At 36.1% G+C, this 25,349-nt stretch overlaps 1 protein-coding gene across 1 annotated transcript in view; it reads left to right on the plus strand.

Moving 5' to 3' along the window:
• The window catches only part of SLC4A10 (solute carrier family 4 member 10), a 432,482-nt gene that overhangs the window by 393,633 nt on the left and 13,500 nt on the right, over nucleotides 1-25,349 (plus strand). Inside the window, exons 20-24 of the mRNA XM_053698366.1 lie at nucleotides 10,179-10,247; nucleotides 11,572-11,745; nucleotides 16,098-16,220; nucleotides 18,323-18,390; nucleotides 20,157-20,273. Coding sequence (XP_053554341.1) covers nucleotides 10,179-10,247; nucleotides 11,572-11,745; nucleotides 16,098-16,220; nucleotides 18,323-18,390; nucleotides 20,157-20,273 — 551 coding nt within the window. The remainder of the gene's footprint in view (nucleotides 1-10,178; nucleotides 10,248-11,571; nucleotides 11,746-16,097; nucleotides 16,221-18,322; nucleotides 18,391-20,156; nucleotides 20,274-25,349) is intronic.

Here is a 25,349-nt window from a genome sequence, read left to right on the forward strand (position 1 = left end):
TTTTTGTTTGTTGTCTATTCTGGAAAGCGTAGGGGTCAAAAGGCTACGGCGACTTCTCTTTCCTTTTGGCTGAAAAGCATCATCCGTTTGGCTTATGAGACTGCTGGACTGCAGCCTCCTGAAAGGATTACAGCTCATTCTACTAGAGCGGTAGCTTCCACATGGGGTTTTAAAAATGATGCTTCTGTTGAACAGATTTGTAAGGCTGCGACTTGGTCTTCGCTTCATACCTTTTCCAAATTTTCCAAATTTGATACTTTTGCTTCTTCTGAGGCTATTTTTGGGAGAAAAGTTTGGCAAGCAGCGGTGCCTTCTGTTTAGGTTTCTGTCTTGTCCCTCCCTTCATCCGTGTCCTAAAGCTTTGGTATCGGTATCCCACAAGTAAGGATGAATCCGTGGACTCGGTACATCATGCAAAAGAAAACAAAATTTATGCTTACCTGATAAATTTCTTTCTTTTGCTATGTACTAAGTCCACGGCCCGCCCTGTCTATTCAAGACAGATGGTATTTTTGATTAAAAACTTCAGTCACCTCTGCACCTTATAGTTTCTCCTTTTTCTTCCTTGGCCTTCGGTCGAATGACTGGGGGGGTGGAGTTAAGGGGGGAGCTATATAGACAGCTCTGCTGTGGTGCTCTCTTTGCCACTTCCTGTTAGGAAGGATAATATCCCACAAGTAAGGATGAATCCGTAGACTTGGTACATCGCAAAAGAAAGAAATTTATCAGGTAAGCATAAATTTTGTTTTTTGCCAGCATCGTATTTTTTGGTGCGCATGGTTTAGTTTTTATTTTTTTAACGCGCATAGGCCTTTGGGTCTGCATGCGTAAGTTTAGCTCACATAAGCCCTCGGGTGTAATTGTTGTTCAAGTTCTCCTACTCTGCTAAGCACTATCCAGGCTTCAGGTGTGGAGTCTACTTACCTCCTACTTTATTTTATTTTTTCGGCTTAACCTGTAAGTTTTATAAAGCTTCTTTTGGAAGGGGGTACGTTTGCCATTACCTTTTTTTAAGTGGATATAATTATTTATGCTACTGTACTTCAATGCTATAATGGAGCCTTTTGATTCTCTCCCTTAACCTACCTTAGAAGCTGGGTCCTCTGAACACTTTCCTACCAATGTTGAAGGGATAGTAAACACCAAAAATGTTATTGTTTAAAAAGATAGATAATCTCTTTATTTACCATTCCCCGGTATTGCATAACCATTACTGTTATAAAAATATAATTTTTACCTCTGTAAGCTCATCTAAGTATCTAGGTTTCACAGTAGGGTTTTTGGTCCCATATTTTTACAATATTTGCGATTTTTATTCCCACAGGTAACCGCATATCTCAGATTATTTTTTGATTATTTTTGGATCACTTAAGGAGACCATTTTTCACTTTTTATTTTTACTATTTTATTTTTATATTTTTTTCCTTTTTGCACTTCTTCTGGGGACATTATCTCAGATCTTCTGGATACTATTCGTTTGGGAACTTTATCACTTTGGATATCATCATAGACAACTTTGCTACTATTATATGTCTCTCACCAGAGACGTACATTTACAGTTTGCACTGTTATATTTTTATATTTTCTGTATGTATTATATTAGCTGGTCTATTTTTGACCTTTATAGGGTACCCTATTTTTTGCTTTTTGTATTATAATAAATGTCATATTTTTCACGCCGCTCTAGCTGTTTCTAGGGACGTGGCGCCTGCTTCCCTGCTCATTGTCAGGGGCTGTGTCGGCTCCTATTGCGTGCTATGCAGACGTCATCACCGCATGCTTCTCTCTGATGTCGGTCGGGATCCCCTGCGGCGCGAATCCTGCGCCTATGTAAGTTGCTCTCTATCTATCACTGCCCAAGTATAGGTGTTACTTTGTGTGCTCCTGGGTGTGATAGATTGCTGTATTCTGGATTGCTATATCGTTGTATGACTACTCTGCTTGCTTAACCCCTAAAGTACTGAATTACATCACTGTTAATAAACTCTGCCTGTCTGACTACTCTGCTTGCTTAACCCCTCAAATACTGGATTGCCATACTGTTGCTGAACATTGCCTGTCTGACCACTCTACCTGTTTATCCCTTGAACCTTTGGACTGCCTTACTGTTGCCAAACCCTGCCTGCCTGACCATTCTAGTGGTTTACCTTTGAACTGCCTTACTGTTGCCAAACTCTGCCTGCCTGACCATTCTAGTGGTTTACCCTTGAACTGCCTTACCACTGGTTTCTCTACCTGTTGCTGTCAAAGGCTATCCTGTTTGTCTTCAGTCCTTCAAGTGGTCTACCCTTGAACTACCTAACCGCTGATTCCCTGCCTTTTGCCGCCAAAGATTATCCTGCCTATAGTGAGTACTGCTTACCTCATCTTGCAAACTTTCTCTGCTCTGGGATATTCCCTATCATTCCGGCTTGACGTCGGGATAAGAAGACTACTGGCTAAGTTTGGTCAGATAGTGGAATATCCCACGAGAATTACAATATTTTACTATAGATTGATGCTTTAGTCTATTTTTGCCACTCCCTGCCTCTGTATTATTCATCTAAGCTTCTGCACACTGCCTATTTATCTCAGGAACTTTTGACAGACTTACATTTCAGGCAATTAGTGTTGACTCTTAAATAACTTAATGTGCATGAGCACAATGTTATTTATATGAAACACTTGATCTAACACATTCAGATAAGAGGCGGCCTTCAAGGGCTTAGAAATTAGCATATGAACCTACCTAGGAGTAGCTTTTAACTAAGAATACCAAGCGAACAAAGCAAATTCGATGATAAAGGTAAATGAGTAAGCTGTCTAATTAAGCTCTGCAGAGTTTAAGTGTTTTTAAAGATATGAATGAGAATCTATTCTGTTAAATAAAATAATGTTATGAATGGCCATATTGTATCTATTTTTCTTATAATACTGCATCAAATACAATTGTTATCACACATATTCACAGAGGGGCATGCACTCTTTTCTATTGCCAATCTTGCAACTCATTTCCAAGAGAATCTCCTCAACAAGTGCTCAAAGTGATTCAAAAATTATTATAGCAAATCTTTTTATTTTGTACTTTCTTGTTAATCTCTTCAAGATAATCCTGTTGTGTTTTCAGAAGGAGAAGTTTCCTCTGATGATGAGGAATCTTCTTCTGATGTTGAACCTGATTCATCTTTTTTTATAATGAACATATTAATTCTCTTTTCAAACAGGTGTTTCTTACTTTAGAGGTTAAAGACGCTAAGGGTTCTGAGGATATGTATTTTAACCATTTAGATTCAGTCTTTAAAAAAGTTGCTAAAACCTCTGAGGTTTTTCCTATTCCAGATGCTGTCTCTAAAATAGTTTAAAAGGGAATGGTCTAAGCCAAGTAATTATTTTAATCCTCCTGCAAGGTTTAAGAAGTTATATCCCTTACCTGTCTTTAGTTGACCAAATTTGCAAGGCAGCTACTTGGTCTTCTTTGTATACTTTTACTAAATTCTGCCATTTTGATGGGTTTTTGTTTTATGTTTTTGCTTCTTCCGAGGTAGCCTTTGGTAGGAAAGTCTTTCATGCAGTTGTCTCATCTTAATATGTTTTACCTGTTGATTAATTTTAAGTGCATTAAAAAATGTAAAAGTGCATTAAAAAAATTTGGGTTCTAATGGGGTTGCGTAATTTGTTTTCCAGTGAAAAAATATGTTTTTAAATCCCACCCTTTGTGTCTCATTACTCGTGGACTCGTGGATTGTGGCCTCTCACCACTGGTATGAAAGAAAACAATTCTTACCTGAAAAATTAATTTCTTTCATGGTGGTAAGAGTCCATGGCCTAGATTTGGAGTTTGGCGTTAGCCATGAAAACCAGCGTTAGAGGCTCCTAACGCTGGTTTTAGGCTACCGCCGGTATTTGGAGTCACTCAAAATAGGGTCTAACGCTCACTTTTCATCCGCGACTTTTCCATACCGCAGATCCCCTTACGTAAATTGCGTATCCTATCTTTTCAATGGGATCTTTCTAACTCTGGTATTTAGAGTAGTTTCTGAAGTGAGCGTTAGACATTTAACGACAAAACTCCAGCCGCAGAAAAAAAGTCAGTAGTTAAGAGCTTTCTGGGCTAACGCCGGTTTATAAAGCTCTTAACTACTGTACTCTAAAGTACACTAACACCCATAAACTACCTATGTACCCCTAAACCGAGGTCCCCCCAAATCGCCGACACTCGAATACATTTTTTTAACCCCTAATCTGCCGACCGCCACCTACGTTATCCTTATGTACCCCTAATCTGCTGCCCCTAACACCGCCGACCCCTGTATTATACAGGGAGTGCAGAATTATTGGGCAAGTTGTATTTTTGAGGATTCATTTTATTATTGAACAACAACCATGTTCTCAATGAACCCAAAAAACTCATTAATATCAAAGCTGAATAGTTTTGGAAGTAGTTTGTAGTTTGTTTTTAGTTATAGCTATTTTAGGGGGATATCTGTGTGTGCAGGTGACTATTACTGTGCATAATTATTAGGCAACTTAACAAAAAACAAATATATACCCATTTCAATTATTTATTTTTACCAGTGAAACCAATATAACATCTCAACATTCACAAATATACATTTCTGACATTCAAAAACGAAACAAAAACAAATCAGTGACCAATATAGCCACCTTTCTTTGCAAGGACTCTCAAAAGCCTGCCATCCATGGATTCTGTCAGTGTTTTGATCTGTTCACCATCAACATTGCGTGCAGCAGCCTCCCAGACACTGTTCAGAGAGGTGTACTGTTTTCCCTCCTTGTAAATCTCACATTTGATGATGGACCACAGGTTCTCAATGGGGTTCAGATCAGGTGAACAAGGAGGCCATGTCATTAGATTTTCTTTTTTTATACCCTTTCTTGCCAGCCACGCTGTGGAGTACTTGGACGCATGTGATGGAGCATTGTCCTGCATGAAAATCATGTTTTTCTTGAAGGATGCAGACTTCTTCCTGTACCACTGCTTGAAGAAGGTGTCTTCCAGAAACTGGCAGTAGGACTGGGAGTTGAGCTTGACTCCATCCTCAACCCGAAAAGGCCCCACAAGCTCATCTTTGATGATACCAGCCCAAACCAGTACTCCACCTCCACCTTGCTGGCGTCTGAGTCGGACTGGAGCTCTCTGCCCTTTACCAATCCAGCCACGGGCCCATCCATCTGGCCCATCAAGACTCACTCTCATTTCATCAGTCCATAAAACCTTAGAAAAATCAGTCTTGAGATATTTCTTGGCCCAGTCTTGACGTTTCAGCTTGTGTGTCTTGTTCAGTGGTGGTCGTCTTTCAGCCTTTCTTACCTTGGCCATGTCTCTGAGTATTGCACACCTTGTGCTTTTGGGCACTCCAGTGATGTTGCAGCTCTGAAATATGGCCAAACTGGTGGCAAGTGGCATCTTGGCAGTTGCACGCTTGACTTTTCTCAGTTCATGGGCAGTTATTTTGCACCTTGGTTTTTCCACACGCTTCTTGCGACCCTGTTGACTATTTTGAATGAAACGCTTGATTGTTCGATGATCACGCTTCAGAAGCTTTGCAATTTTAAGAGTGCTGCATCCCTTTGCAAGATATCTCACTATTTTTGACTTTTCTGAGCCTGTCAAGTCCTTCTTTTGACCCATTTTGCCAAAGGAAAGCAAGTTGCCTAATAATTATGCACACCTGATATAGGGTGTTGATGTCATTAGACCACACCCCTTCTCATTACAGAGATGCACATAACCTAATATGCTTAATTGGTAGTAGGCTTTCGAGCCTATACAGCTTGGAGTAAGACAACATGCATAAAGAGGATGATGTGGTCAAAATACTCATTTGCCTAATAATTCTGCACTCCCTGTATTTATTAACCCCTAATCTGCCCCCCACAACGTCGCCTCCACCTACCTACACTTATTAACCCCTAATCTGCCGACCGCAAAGCGCCGCCACCTACGTTATCCTTATGTACCCCTAATCTGCTGCCCCTAACACCGCCGACCCCTATATTATATTTATTAACCCCTAATCTGCCCCCCACAACATCGCAGCCTGCTACCTACAATAATTAACCCCTAATCTGCCGACCGCAAAGCGCCGCCACCTACGTTATCCTTATGTACCCCTAATCTGCTGCCCCTAACACCGCCGACCCCTGTATTATATTTATTAACCCCTAATCTGCCCCCCACAACGTCGCCTCCACCTGCCTACACTTATTAACCCCTAAATCTACCGACCGGAGCTCACCGCTATTCTAATAAATGTATTAACCCCTAAAGCTAAGTCTAACCCTAACACTAACACCCCCCTAAGTTAAATATAATTTACATCTAACGAAATTAATTAACTCTTATTAAATAAATTATTCTTATTTAAAGCTAAATACTTACCTGTAAAATAAATCCTAATATAGCTACAATATAAATTATAATTATATTATAGCTATTTTAGGATTTATATTTATTTTACAGGTAACTTTGTATTTATTTTAACCAGGTACAATAGCTATTAAATAGTTAAGAACTATTTAATAGCTAAAATAGTTAAAATAATTACAAATTTACCTGTAAAATAAATCCTAACCTAAGTTACAATTCTAACACTACACTATCAATAAATAAATTAAATAAAATACCTACAATTACCTACAATTAAACCTAACACTACACTATCAATAAATTAATTAAATACAATTCCTACAAATAAATACAATTAAATAAACTAGCTAAAGTACAAAAAATAAAAAAGAACTAAGTTACAAAAAATTAAAAAATATTTACAAACATAAGAAAAATATTACAACAATTTTAAACTAATTACACCTACTCTAAGCACCCTAATAAAATAACAAAGCCCCCAAAAATAAAAAAAATGCCCTACCCTATTCTAAATTACAAAAGTTCAAAGCTCTTTTACCTTACCAGCCCTGAACAGGGCCCTTTGCGGGGCATGCCCCAAAGAATTCAGCTCTTTTGCCTGTAAAAAAAAACATACAATACCCCCCCCCCCAACATTACAACCCACCACCCACATACCCCTAATCTAACCCAAACCCCCCTTAAATAAACCTAACACTAAGCCCCTGAAAATCTTCCTACCTTATCTTCACCCTGCCAGGTTCACCGATCCGTCCTGAAGAGCTCCTCCGATGTCCTGATCCAAGCCCAAGCAGGGGGCTGAAGAGGTCCATGATCCGGCTGAAGTCTTCATCCAAGCGGGAGCTGAAGAGGTCCATGATCCGGCTGAAGTCTTCATCCAAGCGGGAGCTGAAGAGGTCCATGATCCGGATGAAGTCTTTATCAACGGCATCTTCAATCTTCTTTCTTCCGGATCCATCTTGCAGACCTCCGACGCGGAACATCCTCTTCTCCCGACGCCTACTAGCCGAATGACGGCTCCTTTAAGGGACGTCATCCAAGATGGCATCCCTCGAATTCCGATTGGCTGATAGGATTCTATCAGCCAATCGGAATTAAGGTAGGAATATTCTGATTGGCTGATGGAATCAGCCAATCAGAATCAAGTTCAATCCGATTGGCTGATCCAATCAGCCAATCAGATTGAGCTCGCATTCTATTGGCTGATCGGAACAGCCAATAGAATGTGAGCTCAATCTGATTGGCTGATTGGATCAGCCAATCGGATTGAACTTGATTCTGATTGTCTGATTCCATCAGCCAATCAGAATATTCCTACCTTAATTCCGATTGGCTGATAGAATCCTATCAGCCAATCGGAATTCGAGGGACGCCATCTTGGATGACGTCCCTTAAAGGAACCGTCATTCGGCTAGTAGGCGTCGGGAGAAGAGGATGTTCCACGTCGGAGGTCTGCAAGATGGATCCGGAAGAAAGAAGATTAAAGATGCCGTTGATAGAAGACTTCATCCGGATCATGGACCTCTTCAGCTCCCGCTTGGATGAAGACTTCAGCCGGATCATGGACCTCTTCAGCCCCCCGCTTGGGCTTGGATCAGGACATAGGAGGAGCTCTTCAGGACGGATCGGTGAACCTGGCAGGGTGAAGATAAGGTAGGAAGATCTTCAGGGGCTTAGTGTTAGGTTTATTTAAGGGGGGTTTGGGTTAGATTAGGGGTATTTGGGTGGTGGGTTGTAATATTTAATTGTATTTATTTGTAGGAATTGTATTTAATTAATTTATTGATAGTGTAGTGTTAGGTTAATTGTAGGTAATTGTAGGTAGTTTATTTAATTAATTTATTGATAGTGTAGTGTTAGGTTTAATTGTAACTTAGGTTAGGTTTTATTTTACAGGTAAATTTGTAATTATTTTAACTATTTTAGCTATTAAATAGTTCTTAACTATTTAATAGCTATTGTACCTGGTTAAATAAATACAAAGTTATCTGTAAAATAAATATAAATCCTAAAATAGCTATAATATAATTATAATTTATATTGTAGCTATATTAGGATTTATTTTACAGGTAAATATTTATCTTTAAATAGGAATAATTTATTTAATAAGAGTTAATTAATTTCGTTAGATGTAAATTATATTTAACTTAGGGGGGTGTTAGTGTTAGGGTTAGACTTAGCTTTAGGGGTTAATACATTTATTAGAATAGCGGTGAGCTCCAGTCGGCAGATTAGGGGTTAATAATTGAAGTTAGGTGTCGGCGATGTTAGGGAGGGCAGATTAGGGGTTAATACTATTTATTATAGGGTTAGTGAGGCGGATTAGGGGTTAATAACTTTATTATAGTAGCGCTCAGGTCCGGTCGGCAGATTAGGGGTTAATAAGTGTAGGCAGGTGGAGGCGACGTTGTGGGGGGCAGATTAGGGGTTAATAAATATAATATAGGGGTCGGCGATGTTAGGGCAGCAGATTAGGGGTACATAGGGATAATGTAAGTAGCGGCGGTTTACGGAGCGGCAGATTAGGGGTTAATAATAATATGCAGGGGTCAGCGATAGCGGGGGCGGCAGATCAGGGGTTAATAAGTGTAAGGTTAGGGGTGTTTAGACTCGGGGTACATGTTAGAGTGTTAGGTGCAGACGTAGGAAGTGTTACCGCATAGCAAACAATGGGGCTGCGTTAGGAGCTGAACGCGGCTTTTTTGCAGGTGTTAGGTTTTTTTTCAGCTCAAACAGCTCCATTGTTTCCTATAAGGGAATCGTGCACGAGCACGTTTTTGAGGCTGGCCGCTTGCGTAAGCAACTCTGGTATCGAGAGTTGAAGCTGCGTTAAAAATGCTCTACGCGCCTTTTTTGGAGCCTAACGCAGCCTTTATGTGGACTCTCAATACCAGAGTTATTTTTATGGTGCGGCCAGAAAAAAGCCGGCGTTAGTTTTTCGGGTCGTTACCGACAAAACTCCAAATCTAGCCGCATGAGACCCCAGCCTGTGTTTTTCTGGTAGTGTTTTTTTTTTTTTTTTCTTGTGCACATCTTTTTTTCCTGGTCCTTTTATTTTACTCTTGTTTCTTTTCCTACCTCATTTTGCTTGGATATACATTTTACTGAGGTACCTGTTAGGTGGGAGGGGTTTTATAAAGCTCTTGTGGTTTTGGAATGTTTGCCTCCCCCTAGTGGTAAGGAAGAGTAATTCCCAGGAGTAATGAATTTTAGACTTTTACCACTATGAAAAAAATTAATTTATCAGGTAAACATAAAATATTTTGTATGTGCTGTGTGCAACTTTTTGTCTTGCATAATCAGAGCTCTGGAGTCATGCTAACCCAAAGCCTGTTAATTTTGATTGTGCTCAGTCGAACTGGTTTACTTAAAACGTATAAAGCTGAGTTATCCTTGAAAAATGCTCAGGGTGCAGCTCCACTTGTAAGAATAAAAAATATCAGGGGCAAAATAAATAAGGAAAGTATATTGGATAGTTGTTTTGCTACACATAACTAAACATTTTACATTAAAAATATTTTCCTTTTGTCACAAATGACAGTAATTAGATTATTTTAACTGTATAAATAATTAAACATGAACAATCTATTTTCATGTAAGATCAGACTTGCAAAGTTGCACAACCAGACACTTATCAGCACAGAAGTTAGAACAGATTTGTTATTGCTGCAAACCTTGGAATTTTAACATGAGTTAATGCAATGTATTTGTATTACATTCATTGTATCCGACAAAATGTTGTTTATATGTTGATTTTTTTCTTTTCTGGATCTGACAATATTTTTTTCTTTTTACACTTTAAATTTAGTTTATTCCTATGCCTGTCCTTTATGGAGTGTTTCTTTACATGGGTGCTTCATCGCTAAAGGGAATTCAGGTAATGTATCCAAAATAAATTAGGATTATTGGGACTGGATGAGCTATGGTCCTAATGTAATGTAAATAAAACAAATATACAAAGTTTAGCTCATTGGGGAATCTAAAATACAGCTCATAATATACTAAACCTTAGAACACAGTAGAATTTCAAAGTAGAGAATTGGCACATAGAAAGTGTTCATAGAATACTGTTTATTAGGAAACGCTTAAAGGGACATGAAACCCAAAATTTCTCTTTAATAGTTCAGAGAATACAATTTATATAACGTTCCAATTTACTTCTTTTATATAATTTGCTTCATTATTTAAATATCCTTTGTTGCAGAAATAGCAATCTACTTGGGTGAGCCAATCACACAAGTTATCTATGTGCAACTACCAATCAACAGCTACTGAGCCTATTTAGATATGCTTCTCAACAAATTATATTAAGAGAATGAAGCAAATTAGATAATAGATGTAAATTGGAAAGTTGTTTAAAATTGCATGTTCCTTCTAAATTATGAAAGAAAAATTAGGGTTTTCATGTCCCTTTAACTTCCAATAGTTAACCCTTTAAGGACACAGCTTTCAGTTTGCTCAATTGTTTTATGACGGAAAAATTCTGTCATATGTCCTTAAGAGGTTAATTATCTGTCTTCCAGAGAGGACTTCTACACATTGGTATGCAAAGCATTAAAGGCCTATCTGTTGGACAAAATTTGAATGTTAACAAATATGTCTCTCTTTTGAGAAGACCAAGAACAGATCACGCACTGGAATTAAAGATAACCGAAGTCTAAACATTAATTTAAAAATGTAAACATTGTCTGGGCACTTTCCTGTGTTTAATAATAACTTATCTATATCAAAGTCTGGACATTTCTTAGCCTTGTCCTTTCTGCCACCCTTCTTTACCCTCCTTCAACATAATTATCTACAATACAGTATAAGCCTAGAGCTTTCACTAATTCACTTGTCACATTCTATACTGATGCTACGTACACCCGTGTAACAATCGCCAAAATTCACTAACCCTTCTGTGTCCCTTTAGGATTAGTCAACCATTTTTACACATGATGTCCAGTACAATTAGCCAGTTTAATTATCTATTAAAATCTTTTTATAGGATTAGGAAATACAGTTATCATTTTGAGTAAGCAAAGGTGTTGCCTGACATTTTGTCTTGAAACATTTAAAAGTATGATAAGCCATGATGATAAAGAATGAAGCCATTTATAATGGGGGCAAGCCATGTTTTTGTTTTTTATTACAGAAAAATGAATGTAATACTTTTTATAAAGAAATATGGAAACCAATCTCAAACATGTTTGTTTACTCAGTTCTTTGATAGGCTATTGCTCTTCTTCATGCCACCGAAGCACCAGCCAGACTTTATCTACCTACGGCATGTTCCTCTCCGCAAGGTTCATCTCTTCACTGTCATCCAGTTAAGCTGCCTTGTGTTGTTGTGGGTGATTAAAGCATCCCGGGCTGCCATTGTGTTTCCTATGATGGTAAGATTTGAGTGGCTCTCTACTTAAAACAAGAATATACAGATCTAGTGTATACATATTTATTAATTGTTCAGAAGAATACAAAACGGGAGGGAGGTGAGCAGGGGTAGTTGCATAGATACAAAAGGAGAAGTACAAACATAAGGTAAGGACAAATACACAGGGGCGAAACTACAGGGGGTGCAGAGGTCGCAATTGGGTGGGGGCCCAGCTTAAAAAAAAAAGATTCTTGCACCTGGGCCCTGTGGTTTCTAGTTACGCCTCTGGAAATACACTTAGAAAATAATGAAGAAACATCACAGTGATGATATACCTGAGTTGAGAGAAGTCTCACAGAGACTTACAAGAGAGGGGATACATGGCATCAGAGTAGAAAGAAGGGATGCTACTTGAATATTCATAGGACATTAAAGTAATTTTTATATATGTATACTAAATGTTAGGAATTCAATTCTGCCTTGCAAAATATGTTGTTATATCAGGTTATTATACCCCTTCTAGACTCTTTAATATGTAAGCAGTGACTGTTGTAGATTCAGAAACAGCACAGTACCAAAGTATGGTGAATATTCCAACTTCTGGGGGAGTAGGAAAAAAAAATCAGTTGTCAGAGATAAAAGAAAAAAGCAGGCAAAATAAATATTGTATGTTGTAAATGTTTTTTTGCTTTTTTCATATGCTTAATTAAACATTTTGGGCTAGATTACAAATGGAGCACAACATTGTTAGCATTATTGAGCACTAACACCTCTCAAGTTCAATCAATAGCACTATTATTCTTGCGTTAATTTTATAAGTTGTTTTGTAATACTTTTATTCTAACCCTAACACTTTACTTCTTGTCTCAAGTCAAGCTAACTTTATTAGTGCTGTTATATGTTGTGTTCGCTCACAACTTTTAATATAAGAATTGTTTAGTGCGGCCATGCTATCCATTAAAAGATTAGGGTGCGCTAAAGGGATGTAAGCCGGGCTAAACATTCTCTTGTTATTCTGGTTTACCATGTACTTGTAATACCAGATTGTGCGCTAATCATAGCATCCTGCACTATCTAGGCCTTTATGCATTAACTTATTTGTAAAACTAATCTGTACATATAATTTAGTCATTATTAAGACCTTATTTCTTAGGATAGCCTTATGAGTGTCCCAGGCATTTTCAAATTTTTTTTTACAGTCCTTTTGTTTACCACCTCTATTGGAAGTTTATTCCATGAATTCACCGCAGTTTCTGTAAAAAAAAACTGCTCCTTCATATATTTGAAGTTTTCTATCATGTCACCCCTTTCCATTCTCTCCTCTAAACTATACATTATATAATCATAGAGTCTTTCTTTGTACATTTTATATTTTAGACCATGTATCATTTTATTTGCACTCCTTTGGATAGATTATTTCTAGATTATAAATATATTTATAAATTATTTATATCCTTCTGGTCAATAATCAAGATGAGGCCTAACTAGGGATCTTTAAAAAAAAGATCTATCTATCTAGAGAAATGTGCTATTCTTCTGGGAAGACTTTCCACTCTTCAGGCAGGTCTTCACTTGCCCTAACCTATTTACTTTCAATTTGTTATATGCTCACTAGTTAGCGTGGTCATGATATTTCTTCCATGCTAATAATCCCTTAGTGTGGTATTGTTGGCCACTGTGGATAAGGCCGTAGAGGTTTACCTGTTCAATTCTATATTGCAACTACCATTTACTTAGGATAACCATTACAATGTTCTAATACTTTACTATACTTCTAGTGGAGTTAGCGTGCGAGCAGGAGCATTAAAGAACGCTCCACTTTTAATCTGGCCCTATTTGTAGTTTTGAAACCTTGCACTTATTTCAGCGGTTCATCACAATCTTGCAGTTGTTTTCTTCAGATATTGATTTCTGAACTTGTATTGTCAGTATGTTTTTTTCCAGTAATCACAATCCTAAAATCGATGTGCCGTTAATACCCTTAAAGCTGGAGATTTTTAGCTCCCAAAATTACTGCTCACACGCTAACTCCGCTCGACTTCTGCTCTTTGTGCATGTTGGGTAATCACGCGCTAACCAGACATGCGCAAAGTGCAGAAGTTAGAATATCGTGAACATATTAACGTGCTCCCCCATAGACTTCAATGGAGCGAGAAAAATAGAATAAAACTAGCACCCATACTGGAGTGCAAAACCTAATCTCTATAGGCCCTCTACTCTAATAACCCCTGAACCGCCACAAAGCCCTCCGCAAAGTACCCCACTACACTATTAACTTTTAAACCACCATACCCCACATAGTTTAGCACCCCTGTTTTCTGTAACCAAACCTGAAAAGTTGCGTAAAAAGTTTGAGCAATCGTATTTACTTTCAACTTGTAATACGAGCGGACATTGCCGTACGACCCCACCCATAGAAATTATGGGGAGCGTAAATTACCACGAATTTGCGTAAATTTAAGTAAGCTGTGCACCACATGTAATATGGATTTGAGGGTAAATAACAACGCTCCTCGCAGTAACGATATTACTCCACTCATAATCTAGCCCAAGATGTGCAGGATTAAGGACAAACAAAATGAAAATAAGGGCATGTATGTTGATTGATCCCTTTTGATAGTGTGTAGTGATGTAACCTGTTCAGCTCCAAAACTAGATATCTGTGTTTGTCTCTCTATGCAGTTTGAGCAGTGGTATTATCATTAAAGGGAATGAGCAAGTTCCTTTTCTATCTGTTTAGTGATGTTGCTTCCTAACGTCATTGAGTAATGTCAGAGTGTTTTGCTCTTGTGCAAAACCAATGTTAGATTTGAAAATGTTTTGGAGCACTCTGTAATTATTTAAAAGGTGTTGACTGGGGTTTTATTTAGCCCTTTTAGTTGCAGAATTTAATAAGTGAATATTTCCCTTACAAAAGTGTCAGAATTCGAATTGTGATAAACCAACTCTGACTAGCACATGTTAAAGGGACAGTCTACCATAGAATTGTTATTGTTTTAAAAGATAGATAATCCCTTTATTACCCATTCCCCAGTTTTGCATAACCAACACAGTTATATTAATACAGTTTTTACCTCGGTAATTACATTGTATCTAGGAACCTTCTTCCAGCCCCCTGATCACATGACTGTGATTGTTTATTATCTATTGTCTTAAATTTAGCATTGTTTTGTGCTAGATCTTAAATAACCCCCTGTGCCTGAACACAGTGTTATCTATATGGCCCACGTGTACTTTCTGTCTCTTTGTGTTGAAAAGAGATTTAAAAAGCATGTGATAAGAGGCAGCCCTCAAAGGCTTAGAAATTAGCATATGAGCCTACCTATGTTTAGTTTAAACTAAGAATACCAAGAGAACAAAGCAAATTTGATGATAAAAGTAAATTGGAAAGTTGATTAAAATTAAAAGTCCTATCTGAATAATGAAAGTTTAATTTATACTAGACTGTGCCTTTAAGTATGGGGCCATTTTTCACCAAACTGATAATATCAAATGTGCTGCCAATAAACAATAAAAATGTCTGATTGTGATCACATAGAAAAGTGTGCCGATAATTCACAAATAATTGTGATCAACCCCTTAGTGTAAATAAGACAGTTAAGGCTTTTTACCTATTGAAGAATATAAATGAATGGGCAGCTGTTAGTTAATTACAAAATGTTAAGGGTTTTTACTTATGAAATATTAGATTAGTTGTGTTTCTTGAAAACAAAAAGAATAATTGTAATTCTTTATAAACATACAATAATACTTCAGATCAGGAAGGACGGATGGTAGGCTGACTAAGAAAACTTACTGATATCTCTTATTATCTGTTTATGTATGACATTAATGTATAGCTTATAGGGACATTCCAGTCAAAATTGACATGCACATAGGTAAATTACATCTTTGGATAGACACATATTTCCATTATACATGTATTGGCAAAAATGCTTCTAGTAAAATGTATAACTGTTTTAGTTTTTTCTCTTCACATGCATGTGAAATATAGCTAGATAGTCTCAGTGCACCAGCATTTTAAATATTGCAATTGCTCAGGGCAACAGTGGGGATAGCATTGTGTCAGCAATTTACAAATTGAGTCATTACCAAATGGTACAAGTACTGTACCTTAGGCTCTCTGAGCAAGTGCTGTGTTTAAAATGCTGATGCACTGTGCATACTTAAATAAACTTTTAAAACAGCTAAAGCTTTTATTAGAAGCATTTTCGCTAATACATTTATTTAGATTACAAAAATGTTTCTATGCAAAACTTAAATGCATCCATGTGGATTCCAATTTTGGCAGGAATATCCCTTTAATGGTTCAGGTTTTTTACACTTCATATACATTTTAAAACAATTGTTGCATTTTTCTTTTTCTTATTTCAGGTCTTAGCATTGGTATTTATAAGGAAACTAATGGACTTTTTTTTCAATAAACGAGATCTGAGCTGGTTGGACGATTTAATGCCAGAGAGTAAAAAAAAGAAATTGGAAGATGCTGAAAAAGAGGTAATGTAATCTTAGTAGATTTATATATATATTGAACTAAACTATACACACAACTATACATGCAGAATATCTGTAACAACGCTAAGAAAAAGTAATTATCTATATTTGTTAAAGACATTTAACATGTAAGTAAAAAAAGAGGCCTTTCTTAACATTAGCTTCATGTTTAATTAGATGAAATATTTTATTTAGTATTAGTTTGATACTCTTGACCATTGACTAAAGCAAGGTTGCAGAACTTTCTTCCATCAAGCACTGCTGGCCAATACAAAAACAAAACAAAAAAACAATCTTTGCAGACAAATACCGCTTACCTCATTGTTCTATTCCTTTCCATAGACCATTATGCATCTGGCTCATTACCAAATCTCACCCATTTTCCATCATTCTCTCCTCTTTGCATCCAGTTTTTTTAATTATTTATCTCATGATCCCCAATCATTATTTTTATCTCTTTTCTCAATATCTCTTTCTCTCCGGTTGTTTTGTAAGATTTTAATGAGTATACAAATGGTGTCCTTATTGTTACAGAGAAGGTTAGTGTGTCCTTATGACTATTTTAACATCAGGCATGATGTAATGCTGAGGTGGTAAATTACGCATACTAAGGGTTGAGATCATATATGGGTAGAAAGGATTGCTGTGAGTTGCAAAAGCTTACAATATTTCAGATCACCTTATTTGGAACATGGCCAAAAGTATATTGTCAGTGATCTTAAAGGGTATTTAAGAGGCATGAAAGATGTCAGTATTTAGAGTGCCTCTCTGGAAGGGAAAACATCAAGTTACACTCCATAACTTAAAGGCCTCCCACAGAAGCAAACGGGGTAATATCATTTTATGTACTATTTCTCTGTTGAATTGTTTTTCTGTGTTTAACCTTGTAAACAATAACAGGTAATCTTGTTATTTATTTGTTCTTTAATAAATGTGTGATTGTTTATTCAGTTGAAGGGAGTATTGTTGTCTGTGTCTGGAGAGTTTAATAGATATACAGAAGATTGTATATGAATTTGTTTGCACAGGGCCCATTATTGATATATGTATATATTAATTTTGCGACGTGAACAGCTTTTAATATAAGATCCTCTTTTGTTTAAAGGGCCATAATACCCAAATGTTTAAACACTTGAAAGTGATGCAGTATAGCTGTAAAAAGCTGACTAGAAAATATCTCCTGAACATCTCTATATAAAAAAGAAAGATATTTTACCTCAAAAGTTCCTCAGTAGCCACCACCCATTGTAAAGGATTTCTAAGCAGCATATTAGTGTGTCTGTCCTGGAACAGCTTAGGGGATGAGCCTCATGCACTCTCATATTATTTCCCTATTCAGCTTACTATGAAATCTCATGAGAGTTAAGTGAAATCTCATGAGATCACAGTAAGAGTTCATGACCTCAGCACTGCTGATGCTGATTGGCTGCTGTTCATTTCTTCATTTTTTTATTTTTACCTGCAGCTGGGAGCAGCTGAGTATAACTTTTTACACAGAACTTACTCTGCTGAGCTGAGGAGATTGTGAGGTAAAATATCTTCTTTTTTTACATAGAGATGCTCAGGTGATATTTTCCTGTCAGCTTTTTACAGTTATACTGCATCAGTTTCAAGTGATTTAGCATATGAGTATTATGTCCCTTTAAGTGTAAATTCTTACAGTGTGTACCCCTTTTTTTCCCTATGCTCATTCCATTACTTATTATTATTATATTTATCGGTTATTTGTAGAGCGCCAACAGATTCCACAGCGCTAACTTGTCTTTTTCCAGTTTCTATATAGCCTACCTTTTAATCTTAGCAGTTTCTATGTAATTCTGTGGAGGCTATTCACTAATCTTCTCTAACCTTTCCATCCTTTAGTAAATAGACTTTTTATGGAGCTTATTTGCTGACATTTACAGAGCTCTTACATTATCAGTGAACTGAATCTATCCATAAAATGGTACCTCTGTATATTATGTATGATTTTTACTGAGTATTTAATCGAGACCATTATCTTTATGTAACTTGTATTTAAAAGCAATAAGGATAAAGATTTGTTTGAGCTGCATGCATTTATGTATTAGCATGTTTATTTCTTGTTCATTATTGTGCCTTTATAGGAAGAACAAAGCATTTTGGTGTTAGAAGATGAAGGAACAGTTCAACTACCTATGGAAGGGAACTGCAGGTAAAGCGCAAATATACATAATACAGTAACACTTTTGGTGGATTTAGTCCAAAGCATTTTACTGTAAATGCAGACTAGATCCTTTCAACGAGTGTAAATACACAGATAAAGACATGTAGATGCATATTTCAGTCTATTAGAAGATTCACTGTTCAAATAAGTGAAATTGCTCAATTAATGTAAAATAAAATTTGACATCTATTTAATTATTTTAGCCTAATGCAAATTTTAAATCGTAAAGAGATACTAAACCCATTTTTTTTCTTTAATTATTAAGATAGAGCATGCAATTTTATTCAACTTGACATAATAATGAGGTAGAGACACAAAGAAATCTGCTTTTAGTTTTAATGGAATATATGTTTTACTAGAAAATGAAATTGTTTAAAGCTGATATTAAAAAATCGAATCAAATAAATAAATAAATAAATAAATGTCCCTTTATAAGGGAATTAGAGCTTACACCCTAGCAGTATATTATTCTAAATATCATTTTTATTGTGTGCCATGGGTGAATGCAGCGCAATGCTATGGGTAAATACTATATTTAACTTACCTTTATTATTTGGAAATGGTCCTGTCTTTTTAAATGAGATTTTTGTGATTAGAGACATTTGTTAAAAGTGTACAATGTTCTATTTTTAGATGCACAGACTTTAAAAGGAAAACTATGTACAGTTGAGCAAATAGAAGGAATACCCATTAGATGTGCCCCCATGTTGCATGAATAATAAGTATTATTATCAAAAACAGACACAGAAAATACATTTTATTTATTCCTATGTTCATCCTTAATTTGTGTTTAAAGGGACACTGTACCCAAAATGTTTCTATTGTGATTCAGATTGAGCATGACATTTTAAGCAACTTTCTAATTTACTCCTATTATCAAATTTTCTTCATTCTCTTGGTATCTTTATTTGAAATGCAAGAATGTAAGTTTAGATGCCGGCCCATTTTTGGTGAACAACCTGGGTTGTCCTTGCTGATTGGTGGATAAATTCATCCACCAATAAAAAAATGCTGTCCAGAGTACTGAAAACAAAAAAAAAAGCTTAGATGCCTTCTTTTTCAAATAATGATAGCAAGAGAACGAAGAAAAATTGATAATAGGAGTAAATTAGAAAGTTGCTTAAAATTGCATGTTCTTTCTGAATTACGAAAGAAAAAATTTGGGTTCAGTGACCCTTTAAGGAGATCTTAAAGGGATATAATAGTTAAAACTGAAATGTGCATGATTGTTTTTCAGGTTTTAATACAATTATTAAAATATACTATTAGCAAAAAAGTGCTTCTAGTAACAGTTCTCACTTTTTCAGGGACATATGTAAATGTAAACACTGCGCCTGTTCAGATTGCCTAAGGTGGAATGTATCATGTTCATACATTTGTATGTTCTCTGAACAAGAGTTAAGTTTGAATGCAGGTGCATGGGCCATGCACAGCATATTTCCCCTGAAACAATTATAGATTTTATAGAAGCATTTTTGCCAGTATATTATTGCCATCACCATGCACATTTCAGTTATGACAATTATGTCCCTTTAACTTGAAGATATAGTATAAAGATGTCACTTGTTGATATATTTTACAAATACTAGTTACTTCCACATGGAACTAAAACACTGGAATTGTGGAGGTTTCTTTTGTAGCTGTGTTCTTATTGGTTTTCATGTAACAAGGTCAGCTGGCTGCTTCTGAGAGCTGCAGCATAACAGAACAACATTAACATTCATTGTATGTATTATTGTGTTAATTCTGTCTAGAGAGGATCCTTCTGTAATAAACATTTCAGATGAAATGGCAAAAACCTCTGTGTGGAAGACTTTGCTAATAACCTCAGAGAATTCAAAGACTAAGGAACCAAGCTTATCTTCTAAAAGGTTTTAATTTTTTTTTTTTTTTAGTCATTTCTTGTATTTTTTTTAGTATAACAACTGCTTATTTGTATTAGACCTAAATATTTTTTTGTAATTCTTTTCTGTGTCTTTTGACATAAACTAACTAAAACATATCAAATTAAATATGCACAGATAAATTCATTTAAATGCAAATTGCGTGTATGTAGATTTAAAAGACCAAGTATAAAACCAACTGCTTCAAATTTTATTTCTTTGATTTAGCTTCAGTTGGAATTATTTGATTTCACATATACAGGTATACCCCGCTCATACAGCGGGTTAGGGACCGGAGCCCCGCTGTAAAGTGAAAACCGCCTTAAAGTGAAACAAGGCAGTTATAGCTTTCTTTTCAGTGTTTAAAATCTTGAAAACATGTTTGAACTAACATAAATTAGGGGTGCAATAGTGCTACGTTTAATTTAACACTAGCACAGCACAGTATTCAATAAATACTGTACCTGTAAAATATTGTCAATTACTGTAGTAAAATTTGCCAGACTATGACACTGAGACACAGATTGCACTGTAAAGCAGTAAGAGAAGTGAACTGCGCATAACAAAATGGTGCCAGTCACTTTTCTCGCAATCTCACGATAATTACAGCACTGTTTCAAAATCCTTGGAGGTTGAACTTCAGCTCCACAAAGCGCTGTATTAGCGAATCGCTGTAAAGTGACGTATACCTGTACACAAAGAACTAGAAAGAAGTTAAATGATAACTTTTGCCGTTATGCTATTTATTGTCAATAAAATCTTGCAAGTATGTATTGCCTATATTAAGTTTTTCTGTTAAACGTCTTGTTTTTGTGTAACAATTATGCTTTATACCACACTCCCTACTAGAGAGGCCTAAAAGCAAAATCTGTAACCTAGGTGTTCAAAATGCTGCAAGTTTCCTAAACCAGTTATTTGATTTGCAGCATTTTTAGGTTACAAGATTTGCTTTTTGGTTTCTCTAGGGAGTATTAGAAAAGCACAATTTTACAAAAAAGCAAAAGTTTTTTTTATATACTTTTTAAAACTATTTTGCTGACCCAAAGAAAATGTTATATATATATATATATATACACAGTATATTACATTTTAAGGAACATTAAACACTAAATATATTTTATAGGCATAGTATTGAGGATTTTCCCTTTCTCCCACTATTCATGGGTGCCACCATTTTGAAATCTAGCTTTCACTGCATTCCAGTGCAGATTTGTTTGCACATGTGCAGCCACTCTCCTTTAGATTCTTGCAGTGAGACCTATGTTCTAAAATGGCAGCACCCATAATTAGAGGGAGGCATTTAGTGTTTAATGTCCTTTTAAGAGTATCTTGATGCTAAATTGCAAATAAATATGGTAGCTCAGATAAAGATTATTTGCATTTTAATCAAAGTATGTGTAAATTAAGCATTTAAATAAAGCAAACTACAATTTTATGAAACATTTTGTGTACGTTAAATAAACATCTGTCACTGTTGCTTTTAAAAATACACTTTATTTACAGCATAATATTTTGCTCACAAATGAAGCAAACCAAACACTTTTTGCAAAAAAAAAAATATATAGCAAAAATAAATAAATAAATATTGGATTGTAATTCCAAATAGATTATAGATTTTCCATGGGTGGTATTAAATTTGAGACACAAAGCAATAAACCTTTTGGCCGATAAAAAAAAAAGTAATTCAGAGTTAGTTTATACAATTCTTTATTCTGTTTTACAACTGTGTGACAATTTGGTGAGGTGTAAAAAGCACACCCAACCCCATTGTAATTGCACTTCTATCAACCTGGTCATTTTTAGAGGTTTCTAACAATTTCTTCACCTGTGATTTACTCAGCTGACTCAATAGACACACATATATTTTTAATATTGTATTATACTAATTAATTTAAATCTATGAAAGCCTCCTATGCTTAGTTAATATATTATCTTCATGGTTTTAAACATTTGTATTTTTAATTTATAATATTTTAGTATTTAATATATTAAATATACATATTTAGTTGAAATAATTTTTATTGTCATGGATCACATCAAATAAAACATAATAAAACAGTGTGCTGGGTTACAATGTCCTAGTATTCTTAAAACAATTAAAGTTTTCAGCACCCTGTTTATATCATTTTCATCAATTTTTCTCCCCCCTTCCCTAACTCCCTCTCCACCCCCTCCCCCCTCTTATCCCATTTCCCTAAACCTAAACTTCATAACTGTATACAAAGAAAAACCTTTAACTTTAAACTTTTCCCGTCGAGCAGTGACAATGTTGTAGATTTCTTTAGAACGCTATATCTATATTTAAGAAAGTTCCTATTCTCTCCAATTTAATTGCCCTAAAAAAGCCTTATTGGTTACTTAGTGTTGATCTGTATGTACCTACATATTTCTGTTTATTTAAAATCCAGTGTATCCACATGTTTTGGAATCTCTCAGATGTCCCCTGTATCCATGCAGCTGATTCTAGCATATTATAAACATCTTCAATTTTGATCATTACCTCACCCCATTCTGGAGCCCCCACTTTCCATTTTCTAGCTATACATATTCTGGTTGCTGTACATATAATATTAACCCATCTATTAGTAATTGAGTTCATTGACTCCTGGGGGATATGTAGTAAGGCCTGTGAGGCTGATAATGTAAAGGAGTCGTCTAGAATCACCTTAAATAGTTGAGAAAGCTTGTCCCATGTAGGTTGTATCTTTGGACACTCCCACCACATGTGAAAATAGGTCCCTATCCCATTACATCCCCAATAACATAATCTACTACCCTGTGTGGTGTAATGTGAGGATTTCAGTGGTGTAAGGTACCATCTATATGAGGTTTTTATTGAGTTTTCGATAAGGTCTGCCCCTATTAAGCTTCTCCTCATTGAGGAGAAAATCTGGCTCCAATCTTCTCTATCATAGGTTATAGCTAAATCTTGTTCCCATTTGTCATAAATTACCAATTTTGCTGAACTATTTGCTTCTTGAATGGCTAAGTATAAGCGTGTAATCATTTTTTTATTTCTACCGGGTGTCATTATCATTTGTTCCAGAGCAGTTTTTGGGCAGGCTGGGATGCTGCCTAGTCTATATGTATTTATAGCATGGGAAATTTGGAGATATAAAAACCAGTGCAATGTATTTGGGTGTATTTTATCTCTTAATTGTGTAAATGTCAACAACTTCCCATTGTCTAGGAAATCAGCTACCCTATAGAGGCCTTTATTTCCCCACTTATCTATTTGTTTTTGAAATTCTTTTGGGAGTAGTGTACTTAGAGGTATTATAATAGTGTGTGGCGAGAGTAATTTCATTGTATGTGTTAGTGACCTCCACATAAGCTTAGAATCTTCTGTAGTTTTTAGTTTAATTATCCTCTGGTCTTTTGGATCTGAGGGTTTCCATAATATATCTCCCGGAGTGCTTAGTCTTCCAATATCTGCTTCAATACCTGGCCATGTCATCCCCTGGCAATCTTTACATAAAAGAGCATTTTGTGCCAGTCTGGCAGCATGATAATAATCTCTAAGATTAGGGACTCCTACACCTCCCAATAGCTTGTGTTGTTTTAAAATATGAGCAGCTATTCTAGCTGTTTTATGTCCTCTTATAAATTTAATAATTTCAGATTGTAGTTCTTCAAGCTCTTTTATTGGGATTTTAATAGGTAAAGCTCTAAATAGATATAACAGTCTTGGTAGGACATTCATTTTAATGGCCGATAATCTGCCATACCAAGAAAAGTTCCCTTTCTTCCATTTCAATATATCTCTTCTTATAGTTTTGTAAATTGGGATGTAGTTTGCTTTATACAATGTTTCTATGGTGTCTGTGATTTGTATGCCTAGATATTTTAGGGAATGATTAACCCATTTAAAATCAAAGTTCGCTTCTATCAACTTTTGTGTGTGTGTTGGTAATGATAGAGGGAGTGCTTCGCATTTATCCGAATTTATTTTGAAACCCGAAACATTGGAAAAATCTTCTAATAATTGGTACAACCTAGGGAGGGAAAGCATTGGTTTTGTAATTGTAAGCAAGATATCGTCTGCAAATAAAGTTAGTGTTTGTTCCCCTTTATTTAATTTAACCCCATGGATATCCTTAGAGTTGCGAATACAAGACGCCAAAGGTTCTATGCACAACGCAAATAAAAGTGGAGACAACGGACATCCCTGACGAGTTCCATTCAATATATTGATAGGTCGAGACTGATATCCCGCTGCCCTAATTGTTGCTACTGGATTTGTGTATATATTTTTGATTGCCCCCCTAAATTTACTACCGAATCCCATATATTCGAGAACTGCCATCATATATTGCCAATCTACTCTGTCAAACGCCTTCTCCGCATCCAGAGAAAGGAGCAGAGAAGGCGTTTCTGTTCCCTTCAGATATTCTATCAGCGTCACTATGCGTCTTACATTATCAGGGGCCTCCCTATCTTTAATAAACCCTACCTGATCAGGATGGATCAATGAAGGTAAGTATTGTTTAAGCCTGTTTGCTAGGATTTTGGTGAGAATCTTGAGATCTTGGTTAATTAAGGAAATTGGCCTATAATTTTGTACTATTTTGGGGTTTTTCCCTGGCTTAGGGATTACTACTATCTTGGCCTGTAAAAGTTCAGAGGGAACCGGCGTGCCTGACATGACATCTTTACAAAATTTATGTAGGTGGGAAGTCAAATTGGTTCTAAATAGCTTGTAGTAATCTCCTGAAAATCCATCGGGACCTGCTGCCTTTCCTATTTTAAGATCTTTAATAGCTGCAGACACCTCAGTAGCAGAGATCTCTGCATCCAGTGCCTCTGCGTCCGCTTTGTCTAATTTTGGCAGATTCGCTAACATTAGTAGTTTATTTCTTAGGGTCTCTATCTGGGGGGATTGACCCACCTTCTTCCCATCATACAGAGATTCATAATATTTGGCAAAACATTCTGTAATTTCTTGCGGATGAGATGTCATAGTACCATCTGGTTTTTGAATTTGTGCTATTGTGAAAGATGTTGTTCTTTCTCTTAGCTTATGGGCCAGATATCTATCTGGCTTGTTTGCATATAGGAAATAGT

Source organism: Bombina bombina, chromosome 1, assembly GCF_027579735.1.
Source record: "Bombina bombina isolate aBomBom1 chromosome 1, aBomBom1.pri, whole genome shotgun sequence".
NCBI lineage: Eukaryota > Metazoa > Chordata > Amphibia > Anura > Bombinatoridae > Bombina > Bombina bombina.